Below are 17,912 nucleotides of genomic sequence, written 5' to 3' on the forward strand. Positions count from 1 at the left end.
AAGTGATCTTTGGGAAGTGCTGTACTAAAGCATGACAGCAGTTAGCACCACATACAGTAGCACCATAATAGGCCTTGTTTGAGCAGACATTTTGACTGTCATAGAATGAAAAGCACACGTGGAAGTAAAAATTTTAATTATGGCTTATATAAAGTGTCTCAGTAAGCTATTCCATGCACAATACCTGTCTACCCTAACTGAAATGGGACCAACATTAGTTACACCTTTGCTTTTTCTCACTGTGACATATCAAAATGTGTCACAGTTCATGTCTCTGTGCTACCTTCAGGGGATCTGAGTCCAGCACAGATGGTTCCAGCTTTGTCGTGGCAGCACATGATGCAGCACATGATTCAACCGGTGTGGCGGGCGTGGGGGCAGTGGCGAAGTCACTGGACAGCAAATCCAAGGCTGTTTTATCATCCATAGTCTTCAACAGAGAGACAGGAAATGAACTGTCATTTATACACAGTTTGTATCATTTAACAGTGCTCTCTGTCATATTTTGTGTGTGTGTGTGTGTGTGTGTGTGTGTGTGTGTGTGTGTGTGTGTGTGTGTGTGTGTGTGCATTTTTACCTCCTTGGGTTTTGTGTCTCCTTTCGCCTTTTCTTCTGCCATTTTCTTTAAAATCAAATAGATGAACATTAGACAGAGTAAAAATTGACACTACTACTACATACTGTAAATACACAATTTATATTTTTGCTCCAGATTAAAAGTTAAAGACAGTAAATGATCAATTAACAAGGCTAAGAGTCTCCAGCTAGCCTAGCAACCCTGTGAGGCTGTATTTATGGGGAAAAGTCAGGGGATTGCGAAATTCATTAAGATCATCTGGGGAATTTTCAAGGCAAACAGATGGTTTTTAATTGAGATATTTTGGTCTGGACCCAAATGATGGACAGATACTACCTTAAGATCTTCCTCAGTGGGTCGATACTCAGGAGGCAGCGTGTCGTCTCTCTCTCCCATCTTAATCAGCCTCTCTTCAACGACCTCCTTCTCCTGCAACAACCACACAACACACACACATCAGGACACACTGATGGCATTGAAAATATTCACTATGGCACTGAAACACTATGACATTGACAATATTCTCTATTAACCCATGCTGGCTGTGCACTTGAAGTTATCTACCTTAACAATGTCTTTGGCAGGAACTGGGGCAGGCGGGGTAGGTGTGGGTGCGATATCCTTCAAGCTGTCTGACAGAGCGTCCAGGGCAGTGTCTGCTCCCGCGGCCAGCTACGCACAAACACAGACAAAAGGATTTGGATGTAACTGCGGGGTTGTAGAGAGTTTACAAAAAAGGCTTGAGTTGGGCTTGTGTTTTTACCTCTAAGGCAGATTCTGTGGGAACACAAGCAGCGGACTTCACTGTTGGAGCAGCAGTGGGGGCAACAAAGTCTCCCGCTAAGGCATCTAGAGCAAAGTCTTCAGTGGACTGAGGGAATCACAGAGAAACATGTAAAATGTTAAATTATCATTACTTCTATTATAGGACTTTTCCATTGTAAAGAGGCATCTGTGCATGCACCTGTGCAGGGGGAGCTGAGGGGGTGACCACAGGAGCCTGGACAGCAGGAGCTGATGAAGAGGTCAAGAAGTCTCCAGACAAAATGTCCAGAGCCTCACCAGTACCAATGGTGGGCTGCAGGAGGAGGGGAGAGAATGACAGATCAATCATGCAGTTAGTGCTCATTTCACATCTGTATATCATTTGTAAAAGTTAAAGACCCTGAGGAGTCATTTTAAGAGTCTGAATGAGCTGAATTTGTCTCAGTCTCACCTCGGGTTTTGGAGCAGGCAGTTTTTCTAGTTCTTCCTTATTAAACCTGTACTCTGGGGGAATTGTGTCCTCCCTCTCTCCTACAAGCACACCCTTCTCCTTCTTGTGTTTGTCCTCCTGTTAAAATGAAAGAGGAGGAAATAAGACATTGCCTGGTGGTAAATTTCTCACTAACTGTTTCTGGGTGGAGATGTAATTGTGCCTTTACTGCACTGTCCATTAGAGAGGCAATCAATGGCTGCTTGTGCTCCTACCGAGACAATGTCCTCAGGTCTGAGTTCAGGGAGTTTGGGTTTTGGTTTGTCTTCTGGCAGTGTATCAACAAGAGCACTGAGAGCATCCAGAGACATAGAGTCACCCTGGGGAGAGATCAGGAGAGGAAGTGTATGATGTAATTGAGATAGTGTTGAAGGTAAAAAGGGAAGTGATTTAAATTGAAAAAAGATGCCTCAAACCATCAGCACAGCATGAGTAAAATGCCCAATTTACTTACTTACTCAAGTGAGGCAGTTTAAACAAGAATTAAAAAACTGTAGTAAACAATGAAGCATTTCAGTAATTTTATTTTATTTTTTTAAAGTAATTTTGTATTTTCAGGGTTACCGTATCAGTCTTAGGTTTTGCTTGTTGTGGTTGTCCAGGGAGGACATCAACTGATTTAGGCTGCTCCAGAGGACAGACTGTTTTCTGCAGGAACACAGGGACAGACAGTACAGTGGGACATGAAGACTGGAAACAGACATGGGACCATAGAGACTGCAACAACAGGCATGCACAGCTGAGAATACACATAATATCCATTTATTCTCCGGACTCAGTAAGGAGACACGTACAGATATGCAAACACACACAAACATTCACACACACACACACACACACACACACACACACACACACACACTGACAACTTTACCTGTGGTGTCTTCTTGGTAGGAGGAGGGGCAGATGCCTGAACTCCAGAAGCTTTAGCTGGAGCCACAAAATCTGAAGAAAGTTGATCCAAAGCTGACAAATCCTCTACTTTGGTCTGGAAAACAGAGACAACAGCTTTCATAGATGACAAAGTGCGGATATGAATAAATAAATCATGACATCCTGATTTAAACAAAGTCTTAAAATAGTATTTTGACATTTTTTGGACAGAGCCAATAAAATTGTTTTCCCAGTTCCTTTCTCTATGCTACGCTAAGCTAACCGGCTGCTGGCAGTAGCTTCATTTAGCGTACAGACATGAGAGTGGTATAAATCTACTCATCTAACTAAACACCTCCTGTATCACGCAGCACAGTTTGACCACGGGTACCAGCACCAGACCCACAGTGTACCTGTGCAGGGGGAGCTGAGGGGGTGACCACAGGAGCCTGGACAGCAGGAGCTGATGAAGAGGTCAAGAAGTCTCCAGACAAAATGTCCAGAGCCTCACCAGTACCAATGGTGGGCTGCAGGAGGAGGGGAGAGAGAGTGAAGGATCAATCAACATCATGCAGTTAGTGCTTATTTCACATCTGTTCATAATTTATAAGAGTTAAACACCCCCTGAATTTGTCTCAGTCTCACCTCAGGTTTTGGAGCAGGCAGTTTTTCTAGTTCTTCCTTATTAAACCTGTACTCTGGGGGAATTGAGTCCTCCCTCTCTCCCACAAGCACACCCTTCTCCTTCTTGTGTTTGTCCTCCTGTTAAAAGGAAAGAGGAGGAAATAAGACATTGTCTGGTGGTAAATTTGTCACTAACTGTTTCTGGGTGGAGATGAAATTGTGCCTTGACTGCACTGTCCATTAGAGAGGCAATCAATGGCTGTGAGAACGTATGAGGATGAGACAGTGTGGCTGCTTGTGCTCCTACCGAGACAATGTCCTCAGGTCTGAGTTCAGGGACTTTGGGTTTTGGTTTGTCTTCTGGCAGCGTGTCAACAAGAGCGCTGAGAGCATCCAGAGACATAGAGTCACCCTGGGGAGAGATCAGGGAGATTGTGCTCTATTGATCCGTCATACAATTATAGTTCAACTAAAGAGCAACAAGGCAACATGGAGAAACATGAGGGAAATAATTTAAAAAACTGTAAACGTCCTGTATCTCACCTGACCAGCAGTGAGCTTGCCATCAGTGGCGTCCTTTCCAGCAGCAGTTGTCTCCTTTTTGACAGGAGGAGGAGCTTGACACACAGCCACAGGGGGAACCGCAGAGGACTCAACTTTCTAGACAACAACAGAAATGACATCAAACATTACATCAGTGGCTTTCTGTAGCTGTATCTGTTTAATCCACATCAATATCTGTAGTCAGATTTATACTGGGAGCTGGTGGGGCCTGCATCAGAAGTTAGTTCACTTCTATGGATCATGTAACTTACTAAACCTCTGGGCATTTTAGCAATGCTTGCAAGATGACTCTATGGATGTCTGACATTTTAATGCTGAGAAATCTCTCAATATCTCCTGGATGGATACACACAACATGGTGGTAACAAACATTCATCGTTCCCAGACAATCTCTGGGCTTTTCCTCTAGCACCATCATGAGGTGGCTAGTTATGGTTATGAATGTAACGTTGGCAATCATTGGATGGACTGGCGTGTGGTGCAGACATTATATGCTTCCCTCAGGATAAACTGTAATAACTTTAGTGATCCCTTGACTTTCCCTCTATGCCAGGGGTGTCCAGGCTTTTTTGAATGGTGGCCAGATTACATAATATGACAATATACAGGGGGGAGCTGCTTCCTATGGCTTAATACAGGTTATGAAAAAAAAAACAAAAACAAAAAAAACCATACAAACGAGACAAATGCAATTGTTTTGTGTACTTTCCACCACTTCTGAAAGTAGCAGCCCTCGCTGGTGACGTTATGCTTCTTTGCTGTGGCCATATTTGCTACCTAGCGTAAAATGTCTGCTGTTAGGAAAGCATTCGTTTGCTCGTTTACTGTCTGTGAAAAGACAGCCCTGCCTGCATGGTTCCTACATGGTGCATGTCAAATTATATAGTGCTGCCAGCCTGAAGTAATTGTAAAAAATGCTAAGTGATCTTGCTTGATTATCCATTATATATTGTGTGGTGGGCCACATATAGTATACTGTGAACAAGGTGCGGGCCATTAAAAATTGGTCCACAAGCCATATTTAGCCACCACCTTTTTTTAAGACACATGAAAGCTTCAAAATTCATGGCTGGGGTATTCACTGACATAGAACGAAACCTTATTTCAGGCATCTAACCAAAAACCCATTTACTATGAGATAAAGAATGAGGAGTGCTAAAATGCTAACTCATTTCCTGGTTTTAGGACTCTTCCTGGACCACTGTATACCTATTTATTTTTGGCAAATCTGCATGCTGCTTTATGGCTCACACTTCCTGTTCACACCTGGATTATTTTGTTGCTTTCCAAATTGTTCGAATGAGCCAAGACATGAAGTCATAAGAAGTGTCTTTTTTTCTGTGTTTTCCAAATGAATGGACGTCCAGGTCATGACATGGACTTTTATCCTCAATTGACAGAGCTCATTAATATAAGTCGAGTCTGACTAGCCTATAGACTGCATTACGTAATAGATGTTGCCATTGTGATGTCACCCATTGGTTTGTGGACTTCTCTTCTGAAGCCTCATGTTCAGCATTTTGGCCTTTGTCATCTTGGATTTATGGAGCCAGGAGTGACCACGTTTGGATGAGGGGGGTGATCACACAGAAATGAGATGCTAAAGACGCGGACGCTTCAAAGACGCTTGAAACACTGGAAGCGCTTATTCAATGCGTGCTAGCTACTGGCGCCTGACGCTCAAAAAGTTGAAAATATTTTAACTTTTCAGCGTCTATGCGCGTCTAAAAACACGCATCTAAAAAGAAGGGTCTACAAAAACGCACTTCTAAAAAGACGCCAGAAAAACGGCTGTCTAAAAAGACGCTTGAATGCCGGTCGGACGCACCATATCATAGGAAAACAATGGTTTTACTGGCGTCGCGTTTCTAGCGTTTCATCTTGGTGTGATCGCTCCCTAACACTAGCTGCTACCTCGTGCTTTTCACGTAAGAACTTGGAGGAGGCTTTCTGCGTAGGCCCGAGGAAAGGCAGAGGGGCCCCAGGACAGAGCCATACCGCCAAATATAATACTGCAATGGAAATAAAGTTTTCTTTGACTAAAGTGTTCCTGACTGAACTGCAGTTTTTGGCCTTTCTGTGTAGTCATTTGTACCAGCCAAACGATGCTCGCAGAAAAGACAGTGTGAGCTAGTTGTACCTTGGCAGTAGAAGAAGTAACTCCAGCCTCCAGAGAGAAATCACCCGGGACCTTTTTCTTTTTGTTTTTTTTTTTGTCAGCAGGACACACAGCCACAGGAGGGATGTCAGGGGATTTCGAAAACAACCAACAGAGACATAATTTAAGCGGATAATAGATATTGTATTTGTGCCATTTTCATACACTTTAGTTAGCTGTTCAGTTAACAGATCTGCATTGTACCTGCGCAACAGAGGCCTGGACAGCAGGAGCTGATGAAGAGGTCAAGAAGTCTCCGGACAAGATGTCCAGAGCCTCACCAGTACCAATGGTGGGCTGCAGGAGGAGGGGAGAGAGAAAAGAGAGTGAAATTATTATTGTATTCATATCACAGTGATATTTCAAGAGCTTGAACAGAATTTGTCTCAGTCTCACCTCGGGTTTTGGAGCAGGCAGTTTTTCTAGTTCTTCCTTATCAAACCTGTACTCTGGGGGAATTGTGTCCTCCCTCTCTCCTACAAGCACACCCTTCTCCTTCTTGTGTTTGTCCTCCTGTTAAAAGGGATAGAATAGGAAATAAGACACTGTCTGGTGGTAAATCTGTCACTAACTGTTTCTGGGTGGAGATGAAATTGTGCCTTGACTGCACTGTCCATTAGAGAGGCAATCAATGGCTGTGAGAACGTATGAGGATGAGACAGTGTGGCTGCTTGTGCTCCTACCGAGACAATGTCCTCAGGTCTGAGTTCAGGGACTTTGGGTTTTGGTTTGTCTTCTGGCAGCGTGTCAACAAGAGCGCTGAGAGCATCCAGAGACATAGAGTCACCCTGGGGAGAGATCAGGAGAGGAAATTAATAAACTACTCATCTCAATTCAGGTATGAAAAGAGAACAGCAGGGACATGGGGACAAAGTGCCTTGTCCACGTCAACTCCTGTATCTCTCACCCCATCAGTCTTGGGCTTGGTGTCCACTGTGGTGGTTTTTTCCATCTTGGGTTTTTTATCAACAGGAGGACTCACAGCCACAGGAGCAGCTGCTTTCTACAACAGCCAAAAGAGACAACGTTCAAGATAAACAACTTTTCTGAACAGCACAGGTGAAAGAAAAGGAGATGTGAGCTTGATGTACCGTGGCAGTAGCAGTAGCAGACGTAAGTCCAGCCTCCAGAGAGAAATCTCCCGACTCTTTCTCCATCTTGGCTGCTGCAGGAGATTGAGATTTCTGTGACAAAAACACACCATTAGATATTAAAATGTTTAGCTCGTTCAGTCAGATGACACTGTAACCACGGAGACCTGAAAGCAAGCTTTACTTTACCTTTACAGGAGGAGGTGCAAAGTTAGTAGGGCCAGCAGATGAGGCACTGACAGCATTATCCTTTTTCTACATATTTCATAAAGAAAAATACAGGACAGGAATTTGTGAGACTAATAAAAAAACCACAAAGCTATGCCTAACTGCATGTGTATATTCAGTGCTGATAGTGTCTACAAGAGAATTTTAAGAGGGCACATGTAAAGGTGGAGGATGGACTAGCAGCAGAGTGCTACATGCTTGCAGACTCTGACCTCTTGTTGTTTGGCTGCAGCTGGACCAGTTGAACTCATGAATCCAGCTGAAAGAGAATCCAGGGCCTGGTCTGTGCTCAGTGGTTTCTGGGTTGAAAGACAGAGTGCATCACCACAAGATAACAACACAATACTTTCACATGATCTCGTTTTATTAAACTACTAATCTTATTCATTTAGGAAGCATTAATCCAAATTATGCTCCAGAACAGCCACATGATTCTCCACTAGAGGGCAAGCCTGTCCAAGTCAAAGGCAAACAAAAGGGCAAAATAATGGGAACCAGACTGTATTCACCAACAGTGCAGGGAAAAAACAGACACACCCTTCACATTCCATGAAGACCAAAAAAATCACAAATAAACACATAAAACACACATTTGACACGTAAAGCCGCTTCGATTTAGCAAAGCATGATAAGCAACAAAACTAAAAACACGAAACTCACACTGGAGGAAAGTGTCTGGGTGGCAGCAGATCATGAGACACCGAGCTAGAGAAGCCTCTCGCAAGACAAGATGACAGAGTGGGAGTAGGCTATGATGTAAATGTGGGTGTGTTGAGGATGAGTAAATAGTAATCTACATATGGGTGGATTTCAAAGTGTGTAACAGATGTATCAGTGTGTGCGCTTGTGGGTGTGTGTCTACATGGTGGTGCGTGGATTTGGTCGGACAAGAGCCAGCGAGCTTGGATAGAGAAGGTAGGTTTTGTGCTGTTTGCTGAGACAACACCCAGCAGTGCAATGATACATTCCCCACTCTAGAGGAACCAGATCGACAGTGGAAACAGTGTTTCCCAAATATGCGTGTGTAATATGAGTGCACGCTCATTTCCTTACACATGTTTGAAGAAGTTAAGTGAGTAAGTAAAAGAGAAAATTAGCAGAACATAGGAGGCTGTGACTTCACTAGATGTGGGCTGTGAAAGGTTGACTTACAGGAACGTCCTTGGGTTTCCAATCTGCAGGAGCTGGAGGCTAGAAAAAAAGAGATTAAGTTTAGACCGGAAGAAATGCTGAAATAATTCAGGGTGTCAACAAATGCTGCCTTGAAGGCTCAGTTGACCCAAATTACAAAAAAATCCCCTACATATTCTCTTCTCGTGGTATCTGGACATGCATTCAATTTTGTTTTTTATTTTTGAGATATTTGTCTCTAGGGCTGAGTATCATTTTAATTGTATAAACAATATTTATGCCAATATATGAGTTCCTGTGAGCAATTCTGCTTACATAAAATAGCCGACAATTGGAGAAAAAGAAGAATTAAAACTCTAGAATGTGGAACAGGCTTTTGATGCCAGCTCTTGGTACTTTACAGTTTTTTGGGATTCAGTGCAAAAGACATATTACAGCTGGTACCAAAAACAAGCTGAAGTTCAGGTTTATTGTCATTCCTTTCCTTACATGTTACACAAAAACCAGGAACACAATATAATGCCCCTGGGGCCATAATGCAATACATAAAAACAGGGTATTAAAACAAAGCAATAAAACATGCAAAGAACAATAACAGCAGCAAACTTAGAAGCTTGGAAAAAGCATGAGGTTTGACACTAAGCCCTTCTCATTACTGCCCCGATTAAATGGAGGTGAATGGAGTTTTGATTGTGGGGCTACCGGCGTTGAAAAGCATTTAATAATAATACAATAATGATAACAATATTTATTTGTAGAGCAATTATCTTAACAAGGTTCCAAAGTGTTTCACAAAGTGCATAAAAATAAGACAACAAAACAATATTTATGTAAGAGCAAAGAAAAACTGTGTGTATGGAGGCAAAAATAGAACAAAAAGAAATGACACACAAAAGTTACAAATCACAAAAGTACAAATCAGGCATTACAAGAGAAAGTTTTACTATAAAAATATCTTAAGCAATGATTTAAAAATGGATAATGTGCTAGCCAGCCTAATCTCCTCAGGCAGAGAATCCTTGGACTTGGAGCATAGGTAGTCAGAAGCTCAGCTATATAACTGGGGGCTAAACAATGTTGAGCTTTAAAAGTTATAAAAAAAATCTTAAAATCAATTCTGAAGTTAACTGGCAACCAATGAAGGGAGCCAAGAATTGGGCTGAAATGTGACCTACGATTTGTCCCTGTTAAAATGCGAACCATAGCACTCTGAACTAGTTTACTGAAGATTTACTGAGGCATGTAAACAGTGCATTACAGATATCAAGGGCGTGAGAATACAAAAGCATGAATAAGCTTTTCTTGGTCAGGAAAAGACAGCTTATTTAATTTTGATAATAATGTGGTTTAAAGTTCAGGTGAGAATCAAAAGCCATGCCTAAGTTTCTCGCTGTAGATTTTATATTAATTGCCAGAGGACCAATAAACAGTTGTAATTTCCTTGCTAGGTGATCAGGGCCAAAGATTATTACTCCTGTCTTGTCTGAGTTTAGCTGCAAAAAATGATAAATGTGTCCTAATGGAAGCATTTCAAAACTTCCCAATTACTCTACATCTACAGTGACTTCCCAACTACTTCCTACAGAAGGACAGTGATGCACCCACATATTTGTCATAGGGGTGGCCCATGGATTCATAATAATACCTCGATACTGGATGCCAAGATGGCGCCCATTCCAATGGAGTTGCTTGCCTGGCGCACACTCCAATAAAAGTTTCTGGCTTTTGGGTTTACTTCCATGGTATGCAGTCTAATGAATATATGCAATAGTGTTTCTCCCGCTGGCCCCGCTCGTGAGTTCCTGCTCGGCTCGTAGACTTTACATTGTGATGACATTAGGGATTTCTAAATTGCTTTTTTCAGCTCGAGGAAAGTTTTACAAATATAAAACCTTGGTGGATAATAGAATAGATGGGACAGAAAACACACTCTGTTGGCGATGTGACAGAGCTAACTGCTGAATATGAAAAGGTGATGAACACAAGATGAGGACTGACCATATCTTCGAGCCTGTAGCCTGGAGGCAGCGTGCTCTCTCTTTCTCCACACTTCTCACCCACCTCGGCAATGATGTCATGCTGTGGCACATGCAGCACACATGGTTACTCACGGCAGATCCATGCTACAGCTGTGTTTATATACATACACACATGCGTGCACACTGTGTTGTACCTCTTTGACCTCTGGCCCGGTGTATTCAGGCTGTGGGCGTGCAATAGTGTCAGACGATGGCAGTATGCTAGCCAGGGCATCGAATGGATCCTCCTGCGCATGCAACACAACTCAGCACGCTGGAGCGAGCAACATGCGTTTCAAAGCAAACTCATATGGCTTCAGTATATATTTACCTCCTTGGTTCCTTTAGCTGCTGCGGGAGGAACCTCCACCTGCACCTGCAACACAGATCCAGGATCAGTAAAGAGTACTCAACGACATAAAACACGCACCACATTGACATTGTTAGTGTGGTAGGATTTATAGTATGTGTGGACTTTAGTCATGATAAATCAATCCAGAAAGAGACATTTCCCCGAAGTCGGACACCAACGAAAACTCTCACAGGGCCCTGACAGCACAGAACTGGTCTATTCAGGCAGAGCACTGTGAAAATATCCAACGCAACATATCCTTTAATATCCCACAGACAGGAAATACACAGGATGAAAGTATCAGAGAGCCTCCACCCCTGTTGGTTTCAGGATCATCTACCTTCGCTTGTGTTGTTTCGGCTCCTTTCTTCCCCTGCACAGACACATTTCCAGCTGCAGCTGTAGTTCCTGCAGCTGGCTGTAGTGCTTTAGCTGGATCAGCTTTAGGCACTTCAGCTTTGACTGTTGTGGTGGCAGTGACACTCTAAAATACAATGAATTGAATATATTATAGGCCAAGTACATGTCCAGTAAAATTACAGATCTGCAGTTCATGATTGAGGTCAATTATGCACCCGAAAAAACGAATAAAACACAGGACAGTGAGTCCAGCAGAAGAAATCCTCCACCAATTAGATGACTGTCATTTGTCAAAAAGGTGTTGTGCAATAAAACTAAGACAAACCAACAAACTGTAGGCGTGTCCTCTCCATTTATTTCCTCTCGTTTGTTTTCCACTCAGATTTCTGATGTATGTGTGGTGTTGCAAGTGGACAGGTGTGCACCATTTGCAAATACAATAACAAGCGTAGGCATGAGCAGCAAAGGACTGTAAAGTCAAGAAGAAAAAGTCCTTTATACTTCCCAACACATCAACTCCAAAGTAGAGAAGAAAGAAACTCCCAAAGCAAGCAATGTCCGAAGCAAGGATCTGAGTGTTCTCAGAAAGTAGCAAACACCTGATAAGACTCTGCGACACGAAGAAGATGTTGCAGAAAGAAAGCCTCACAGGAGTCACAAGAAAGGCGTCTGAGAAGCCTGCAGCAGTTGAGTCTACCTTGGCTGTGTCTTTAGGTGACTCTTTAGGTTTGGTCACAGCAGCGGTCGTTGGGCTGTAAGGTTTTGCAGACATTCCAGCAGCAAGAAAAGGAATTGTAGCTGTGGCTGTGACTTGGGAAACAGGAGCAGTCTACAAACATGTAGCCAAATGATTACTCACAAACACAAGGATTTAGGATTCGCAGCAATTCTAAATCCAGCAAACATATTGACAAGAGATGTGGACAACATTTAAACAGTGTTAGTGAAAACAGAGCAGGAGAAAATGTACAGTGATCTCTGGTCAGATCTGCCACTGTAGCAAGAATACACATGTCAAAAGTGCTGAGTTATTAACCACTCAGTCCTACTGAGACTAATCTGACCATTGATCAGTGTGCATGGTGAAATTACGGTGCTATTTCAAGGTTAGTCCATTTAAAACAAACTTTGTATGCTTTACAGTACTGCTGACCTTGTTCTAAACTCTCTGAATTGATTTTCTGTCAGGTAGCTCGCAAGGGCTCTAACACTTATTGAGATACATAACAGTAGCAGACAGGATGTTTGGTGCATTCAGGAAGCCTTTGTATCTGAAATGTGAGTCAGCTGCTTAGCATTGTATTCACCAGATATGCGATCAGAAAATTAAATCTAAAAACCTAAAATAAACCAAAAGAGATTTACTGAAACAATACACAATATGATAAGCAATCATGAGTGCTGTGAGAAAGATCATGTGAAATTAGAAAGGCTGTTCTAAAGCTGCTGACACACAAACTGTGTATGTTGGAGTTTCCCTCAAGCACATGGCTTTAACCAACCAACCAGGACTCACAAGACATTACAACCTGACAGCAACACAACCTCAATGATAAAATTGATTCAATCAAGCACGATGATTTTTCTTTTTACGATTTTTTAATCAGTTGTTTTACGCCTGAATTGATATAATTCAAATGTAGAGGTGGAAATATGTTGCGACTCTTCTTGTGGTGATCTACCAGTAACGTGACGTCATATCTGATCATCATAGATCGTCATATCAATTAGAATAGCAACTCAAATTCAGTCTACCCAGGACGAACTCTCCGTCAGATCAGCAAACCTTCTTTTGCTGCAGTTACACAGATTAGACCCAGCCCACTGTGACCCCTGGTGCTGGGGTTTGCGGCACCTGATTTCGAGGTACTACAGCTGCTAACATGAGCTCCGTCTCCAGAGCTTCCGCCCAGTGCCCCAGTTGAATAGTCTCCTAGCTGTGGGGAGAGGTGGAGAGACTGCTGGGTAACTAACTAGAAAGACTGCCTGACATGTTATGTGCACTGTTTTTGGAAATATGTCTTATGACAGACACTTTCTAGAAGTGTATGATTTATTTTTCCCCATGTTTAATTTAAAAAAAAAAATGCAATAAATCTTAATATTGAATCACAATACTTAAGTATATAATCGCAATACATATCGAATTGGCACCCCAGTATTGTATTGAATCTGGAGATAAGCATATCGACCCAACCTTGATTTAAAATAAGGTTGATAAAATTTCCTTGTACCTGCAAGCTGCCCAGCTGGTAGAAAATCAATCAAAACTTCAGTAAAATGATCAGCAGTAATGTAAACAAAAAGAAAAGCACCGAGCAGCTCTTTCGTCATTCTGACACCATTACCTTAGGCATCTCTTTAGGACTGCCCCTCGCCCCAGCTGATGTCATGTCAACAAGTGTAGCCCCAGCGGACGACATGTCAATAACAGTAGCACCTGCCGGTGTAGCGTTAGTCTACAAACCAAGGAGCATGTGTTTAAATAAAGTCATGTGAAAGTTATTCAGCTCCACAGTCGGTGATGAGCGTTCATCCAAGCGTGATGATGTCAGAGCTCATTAACATGATACAGCAAGTGTTCAGCCTCTGAAAAGGTCAAGATGTTTGGGTGGCTGAGCCAGAGAGAGACACCGCATACAGAGAAGAAGTACACACTGTTTTGCAAAGATGAAAAGAAGATGAAGCCAGTGAGGAAGAGACGTGAGCTGCCTCACTGTGAGCACATGCTCAGAGTGTAGAAGGAAGCAGTGACTCATGTTACATTAGACCAAACAGCCAAAAGCCCCCGCCCCTTTTATGTAGGTATCCAGAGTCCGTCTACCTCCGGTTTGGCTTTTGCTGCTGTCCCAACTGAGGTGCCTCCTCCTGCTGTGACGCTACTTTTGGTAGCTCCACCTGTTGCTGAGGTAACCCCCCCAGACCTTGTAGCCATGGCGGATCCTGATGATTCCTTCTGCAACGTACCAGGTGTGGAAAAGTCGATCATCTACCTTTATCACAGCCCACCGAATGATTACATTGACTGTATACATTTGTGGCAGTAGCAAATGTATTTACTGTCTCATGACTAAATTAAATGAATTGTTAAAGGGGCAATCCACTGATTTTACACACAAATATCAGTTTACTTGTCACAAGCAGTATTACTCAGCTTACTCAGCAGTAAATACAGCTGTATAAGGTTTTTTTGTGGCTTCAAAGATAGCTGAGAAAATGACCCTGAATATGTCATGGTGATGTAATCAAGGTCAGATTATGTCTGCTTGCGTTTTTACACTACAGATATATAACTGAAAGCCTCTGTTACAAACTGGGAGCTAATACATTTGAAAAAGGCAGACATTTGCCAGAGAGCATCAACTGAAATTGTGCTATTGGTTGCATTATGGGAAATGTAGTATCTGGTGATTCTTCTAAAGCAGTTTTCATTTGGTCAGTTTCTGTGACAGGGGCTTATTATTGTGTAACAAGATGATTATTCACGATAATATACATTTTATACATGGTAAGATTCATTTGGTTCAGTGGCTGGTTGTCTGGAATATAAACATTATTAACTTAATTTTCTGCATCATTGTACTAATAAGTTCAAGATATACTATGTAGGATTTTCCTAAAAATAGACTCATACAGAAGTAATCCCTCTCAATCATCACTCATGATCCACTAGAAGTGTGTGTCAGTGTATCTTTCTGCAGAGACTCTGCCCTTTGCCTGTATTGTCTTATTTTCTTCTTATTGTCTGTATCCAGGACGTTCCTGGACGCAGCGTGCACATGAGGTAGGGACTTTAAGCAGCACGCAACAAAAAGGGAAGCTATGAATATTGTGGACACACTGGCTTCACTTTCACTGGCCATTTTACTATGAAGCATAAAAGCTCTTGATACTTTTGACCACAGAAACATGAATCTGCTGCTAGTTGAGCTAGTTCTTAGCTAGTTGATACCAAATATACCTTTGCGCATTGTTTGTTTAATCCAACATCTGTGGTGTACGTGGTGGTGTCAGGCCAAACTGTGAACTTTGAGACATGGATACTAGGCTGTTTGAAATGATCAGAACAAAGACTTTTTACGTGTATTTACTGTGGCTAGTGTTACCATCCAGAAGCTAAGAGACAAGACTGGAAATGGACAAGGCCACATAAAAATATTAGAGACAAAATTCAGGATATATTTTTAGATTCTGAGCATTTGTTTTTTTTAAACTGTCTCTAATGAGTCCTCCAACTTTATGGAAGAGCAATATTAAATCACTGGAGTGCCCCTTTAAGTTGAAAAAAAGAGGTAAAGATGGTCCCTTAGATGGCCTTGTACTGATGCACCATACATAGTGGCTGTTTCTGTGGCTTAATATGATATACCACCTACCACAGCACTGCTCATATACACTGCCACTGATACATGAGCAGCTGTAGGAAGTCCACCAAGAGGCCATGAAAGAGGCACCGAGGTCAGCTGCTAACAAGAGTCACTTACAGCTAAAGGTTAATGACTGAGTAATACAAGCTTCATCTGTAAATAACTTGGTAAATTTAAAACATCTCATTGTCTCATATTATGATGTTTATATACTATTTTCTGCAGAGGGAAACTTTCAGAGTTCAAATATCCCACCAAAGCCTTTCTCTACAGGCCGGGCACCAAAATAGACAATGTCACAGCCTAGTTGTTGAAGGCCAAGTGAAAACACTTCAGGCTGTCCCTGTTGATGTGTCCTGTCAGAACTGTCTGGCCTTGAAGAAGTCACAGAGAATACTGAAAGGCAGTTAGGCAGCGGACTTGGTGAAAGCTCTTTGTTTTCGGAGCCAAATGAGGGTGTTTCATGACAAAAGCTAGTCATTAGGAGACTTTCAGTACTTTCAATGAAGACTTAAAGACTTTCAGGATGGCCAAGAGGACAACATTGTCCGGTTGTTGTTTCCTATAAACTGAACTGGACGTCATTTGATAAAACACCTTATATAGCTAACACTGTTTTATAGCCACAGACATCATGCTGGTATGTTAACAAGAGGAAAGATCCTAAAAATAAACATGCAAAACTGACATGTAGTCATAAACAGAGTAACTCCTTTATTTATCCCTCAGTCCTGACTGACATACTTGCTCAAGTTCTATTCAAATAAACATTCAAGAACTATCGTAACATGGAAATTGCTCCAATGACCAAAACATGACAATTACTTTGATCCATTGTTTGAGAGCAGCATTAAAGGGTTAAACTGCTTCCCACTGAGAAACTGGGTGTTACCTCTTTTGTGCTTGAATGGAAGGAAAAGGAAAGTTTTCTTTATTGTGTTATGTCCATTCCCTCACTCTGCCTCAAACTGTTAAAAAACATGAAGCTGAAACAGGAAAGGAAGTAACAATACTACACATAGTCCAGATAATGAGCAGGTCAGAGGTCAGTCAGCTGTTGATTGAACGAAGGAAGTGGACAAAATAGGGTTCTTCTGAGAGAGAGAGAGAGAGAGAGAGAGAGAGAGAGAGAGAGAGAGAGAGAGAGACAGGGCAAGAAGAGGTTAAAGGGCGTTAAAGAGGAATGTTTGATACCTCGTACTGTGCAGGCTTCACAGTGGAGACCTGAGCTGCCGGTTTGGGTGTGGCCTGGCTAGCCTGCGACTAGAGACAGAGAGAGACAAACAGACAGAGAGAGAGAGAGAGAGAGAGAGAGAGAGAGAGAGAGAGAGAGAGAGAGAGAGAAAAGTTACGCATGTGCAGTGAAAAATCAAACAAGAAACCATCATAATCATTTCAAGATTCACACAGAGCAGCGTCTCGGTTTCACAACAGCCAACATTTATGGAGAAACCAAACATTCCATGCAGCTCATTCTGGAGGGCAAGGAAAATGACGCCTGTCAACACAACTACAAACTGTATTTTTGAAGACAGAGACAGAGATGGGAAAGGACTGAGAGACAGAGAGGTAAAGATCTACAACAGCCTCCACAAACACGTCCATCACGCTGCAGTCAGAGTTGGTTGATTCAAGCATCACATTCCAGACTGAAGGGTGTGACTGTTGTTTGACAGCAGACAGCAAAGACGCTGAGTATTATTGTCTGTGGACGCTTCAGCAACTGACAACAGTGACAAGAAATGTAGGATTCACAAGCTACTCTTTTTTACTGACGTCAGACAGCCTTAAATTAACTCTGAGATCATTCACATTGGTCCGCAAAGAGACCCAACGAGGTTGCCCTTTGACTGGTCCATCAAACGCAACTACTTCTCTCACACTTGCACAAACACAGCAGTGATGTCTGTGCTGCACTGTACTTCCTCACATGGCATCTATCAAACAGTGGCAGCGGTGCAGTGATCTGTGTCTTACATTTCCTCCTGATAAGATTTGAGTTTTTGTGGTTGATGCTCTTTTCCGTTTAGTTGCAAAAGTTATCATGCAACATGAAAGCTCCCCCAAAAGTGAAGCCAAAACATCTCGATTGTCCCCTGGTGGCTGGCAGCAGTATAGGTCATAAACTCCACCACTTACATGGTAGCGGATGGGTCATGGGCCAAACTAAAAGATCAAAGTACATGTCAAATAAATTTTCCTAAAGATGGTTTTTCAAAGAAGCAGTTTTTATCATGCAGATAAATGTTCAAGAGTTAGTTTTTCTGATAAGTTTGGTTTTAATTAGTTATTGGATGCTATAAAGACGGGGTTG

General features: G+C 42.2%; 1 protein-coding gene across 50 annotated transcripts in view; it reads right to left on the minus strand.

Annotated features, from left to right (window-relative positions):
- cast (calpastatin) overlaps positions 1 to 17,912 on the minus strand; it is a 55,851-nt gene that overhangs the window by 3,151 nt on the left and 34,788 nt on the right. For 9 of the 50 annotated variants that reach the window (XM_033627433.2, XM_033627434.2, XM_078166661.1 and 6 more), the window contains 31 exons: positions 16,793 to 16,861; positions 14,056 to 14,187; positions 13,580 to 13,690; positions 11,929 to 12,060; positions 11,212 to 11,355; positions 10,851 to 10,895; positions 10,675 to 10,767; positions 10,500 to 10,580; positions 8,523 to 8,561; positions 7,583 to 7,669; positions 7,332 to 7,397; positions 7,143 to 7,235; positions 6,959 to 7,054; positions 6,735 to 6,839; positions 6,448 to 6,564; positions 6,256 to 6,348; positions 6,034 to 6,090; positions 3,873 to 3,989; positions 3,637 to 3,741; positions 3,351 to 3,467; positions 3,119 to 3,232; positions 2,707 to 2,820; positions 2,397 to 2,480; positions 2,048 to 2,152; positions 1,794 to 1,910; positions 1,542 to 1,655; positions 1,341 to 1,448; positions 1,142 to 1,249; positions 914 to 1,006; positions 578 to 622; positions 284 to 430 (listed from right to left, as the gene is read on the minus strand). In XM_033627433.2, coding sequence (XP_033483324.2) covers positions 284 to 430; positions 578 to 622; positions 914 to 1,006; positions 1,142 to 1,249; positions 1,341 to 1,448; positions 1,542 to 1,655; positions 1,794 to 1,910; positions 2,048 to 2,152; positions 2,397 to 2,480; positions 2,707 to 2,820; positions 3,119 to 3,232; positions 3,351 to 3,467; positions 3,637 to 3,741; positions 3,873 to 3,989; positions 6,034 to 6,090; positions 6,256 to 6,348; positions 6,448 to 6,564; positions 6,735 to 6,839; positions 6,959 to 7,054; positions 7,143 to 7,235; positions 7,332 to 7,397; positions 7,583 to 7,669; positions 8,523 to 8,561; positions 10,500 to 10,580; positions 10,675 to 10,767; positions 10,851 to 10,895; positions 11,212 to 11,355; positions 11,929 to 12,060; positions 13,580 to 13,690; positions 14,056 to 14,187; positions 16,793 to 16,861 — 3,048 coding nt within the window. The remainder of the gene's footprint in view (positions 1 to 283; positions 431 to 577; positions 623 to 913; positions 1,007 to 1,141; positions 1,250 to 1,340; positions 1,449 to 1,541; positions 1,656 to 1,793; positions 1,911 to 2,047; positions 2,153 to 2,396; positions 2,481 to 2,706; positions 2,821 to 3,118; positions 3,233 to 3,350; positions 3,468 to 3,636; positions 3,742 to 3,872; positions 3,990 to 6,033; positions 6,091 to 6,255; positions 6,349 to 6,447; positions 6,565 to 6,734; positions 6,840 to 6,958; positions 7,055 to 7,142; positions 7,236 to 7,331; positions 7,398 to 7,582; positions 7,670 to 8,522; positions 8,562 to 10,499; positions 10,581 to 10,674; positions 10,768 to 10,850; positions 10,896 to 11,211; positions 11,356 to 11,928; positions 12,061 to 13,579; positions 13,691 to 14,055; positions 14,188 to 16,792; positions 16,862 to 17,912) is intronic. The other 41 variants (XM_078166775.1, XM_078166776.1, XM_078166771.1 and 38 more) reach the window with 18 other exon arrangements.

This window comes from Epinephelus lanceolatus, chromosome 1 (assembly GCF_041903045.1).
Source record: "Epinephelus lanceolatus isolate andai-2023 chromosome 1, ASM4190304v1, whole genome shotgun sequence".
Lineage (NCBI taxonomy): Eukaryota > Metazoa > Chordata > Actinopteri > Perciformes > Serranidae > Epinephelus > Epinephelus lanceolatus.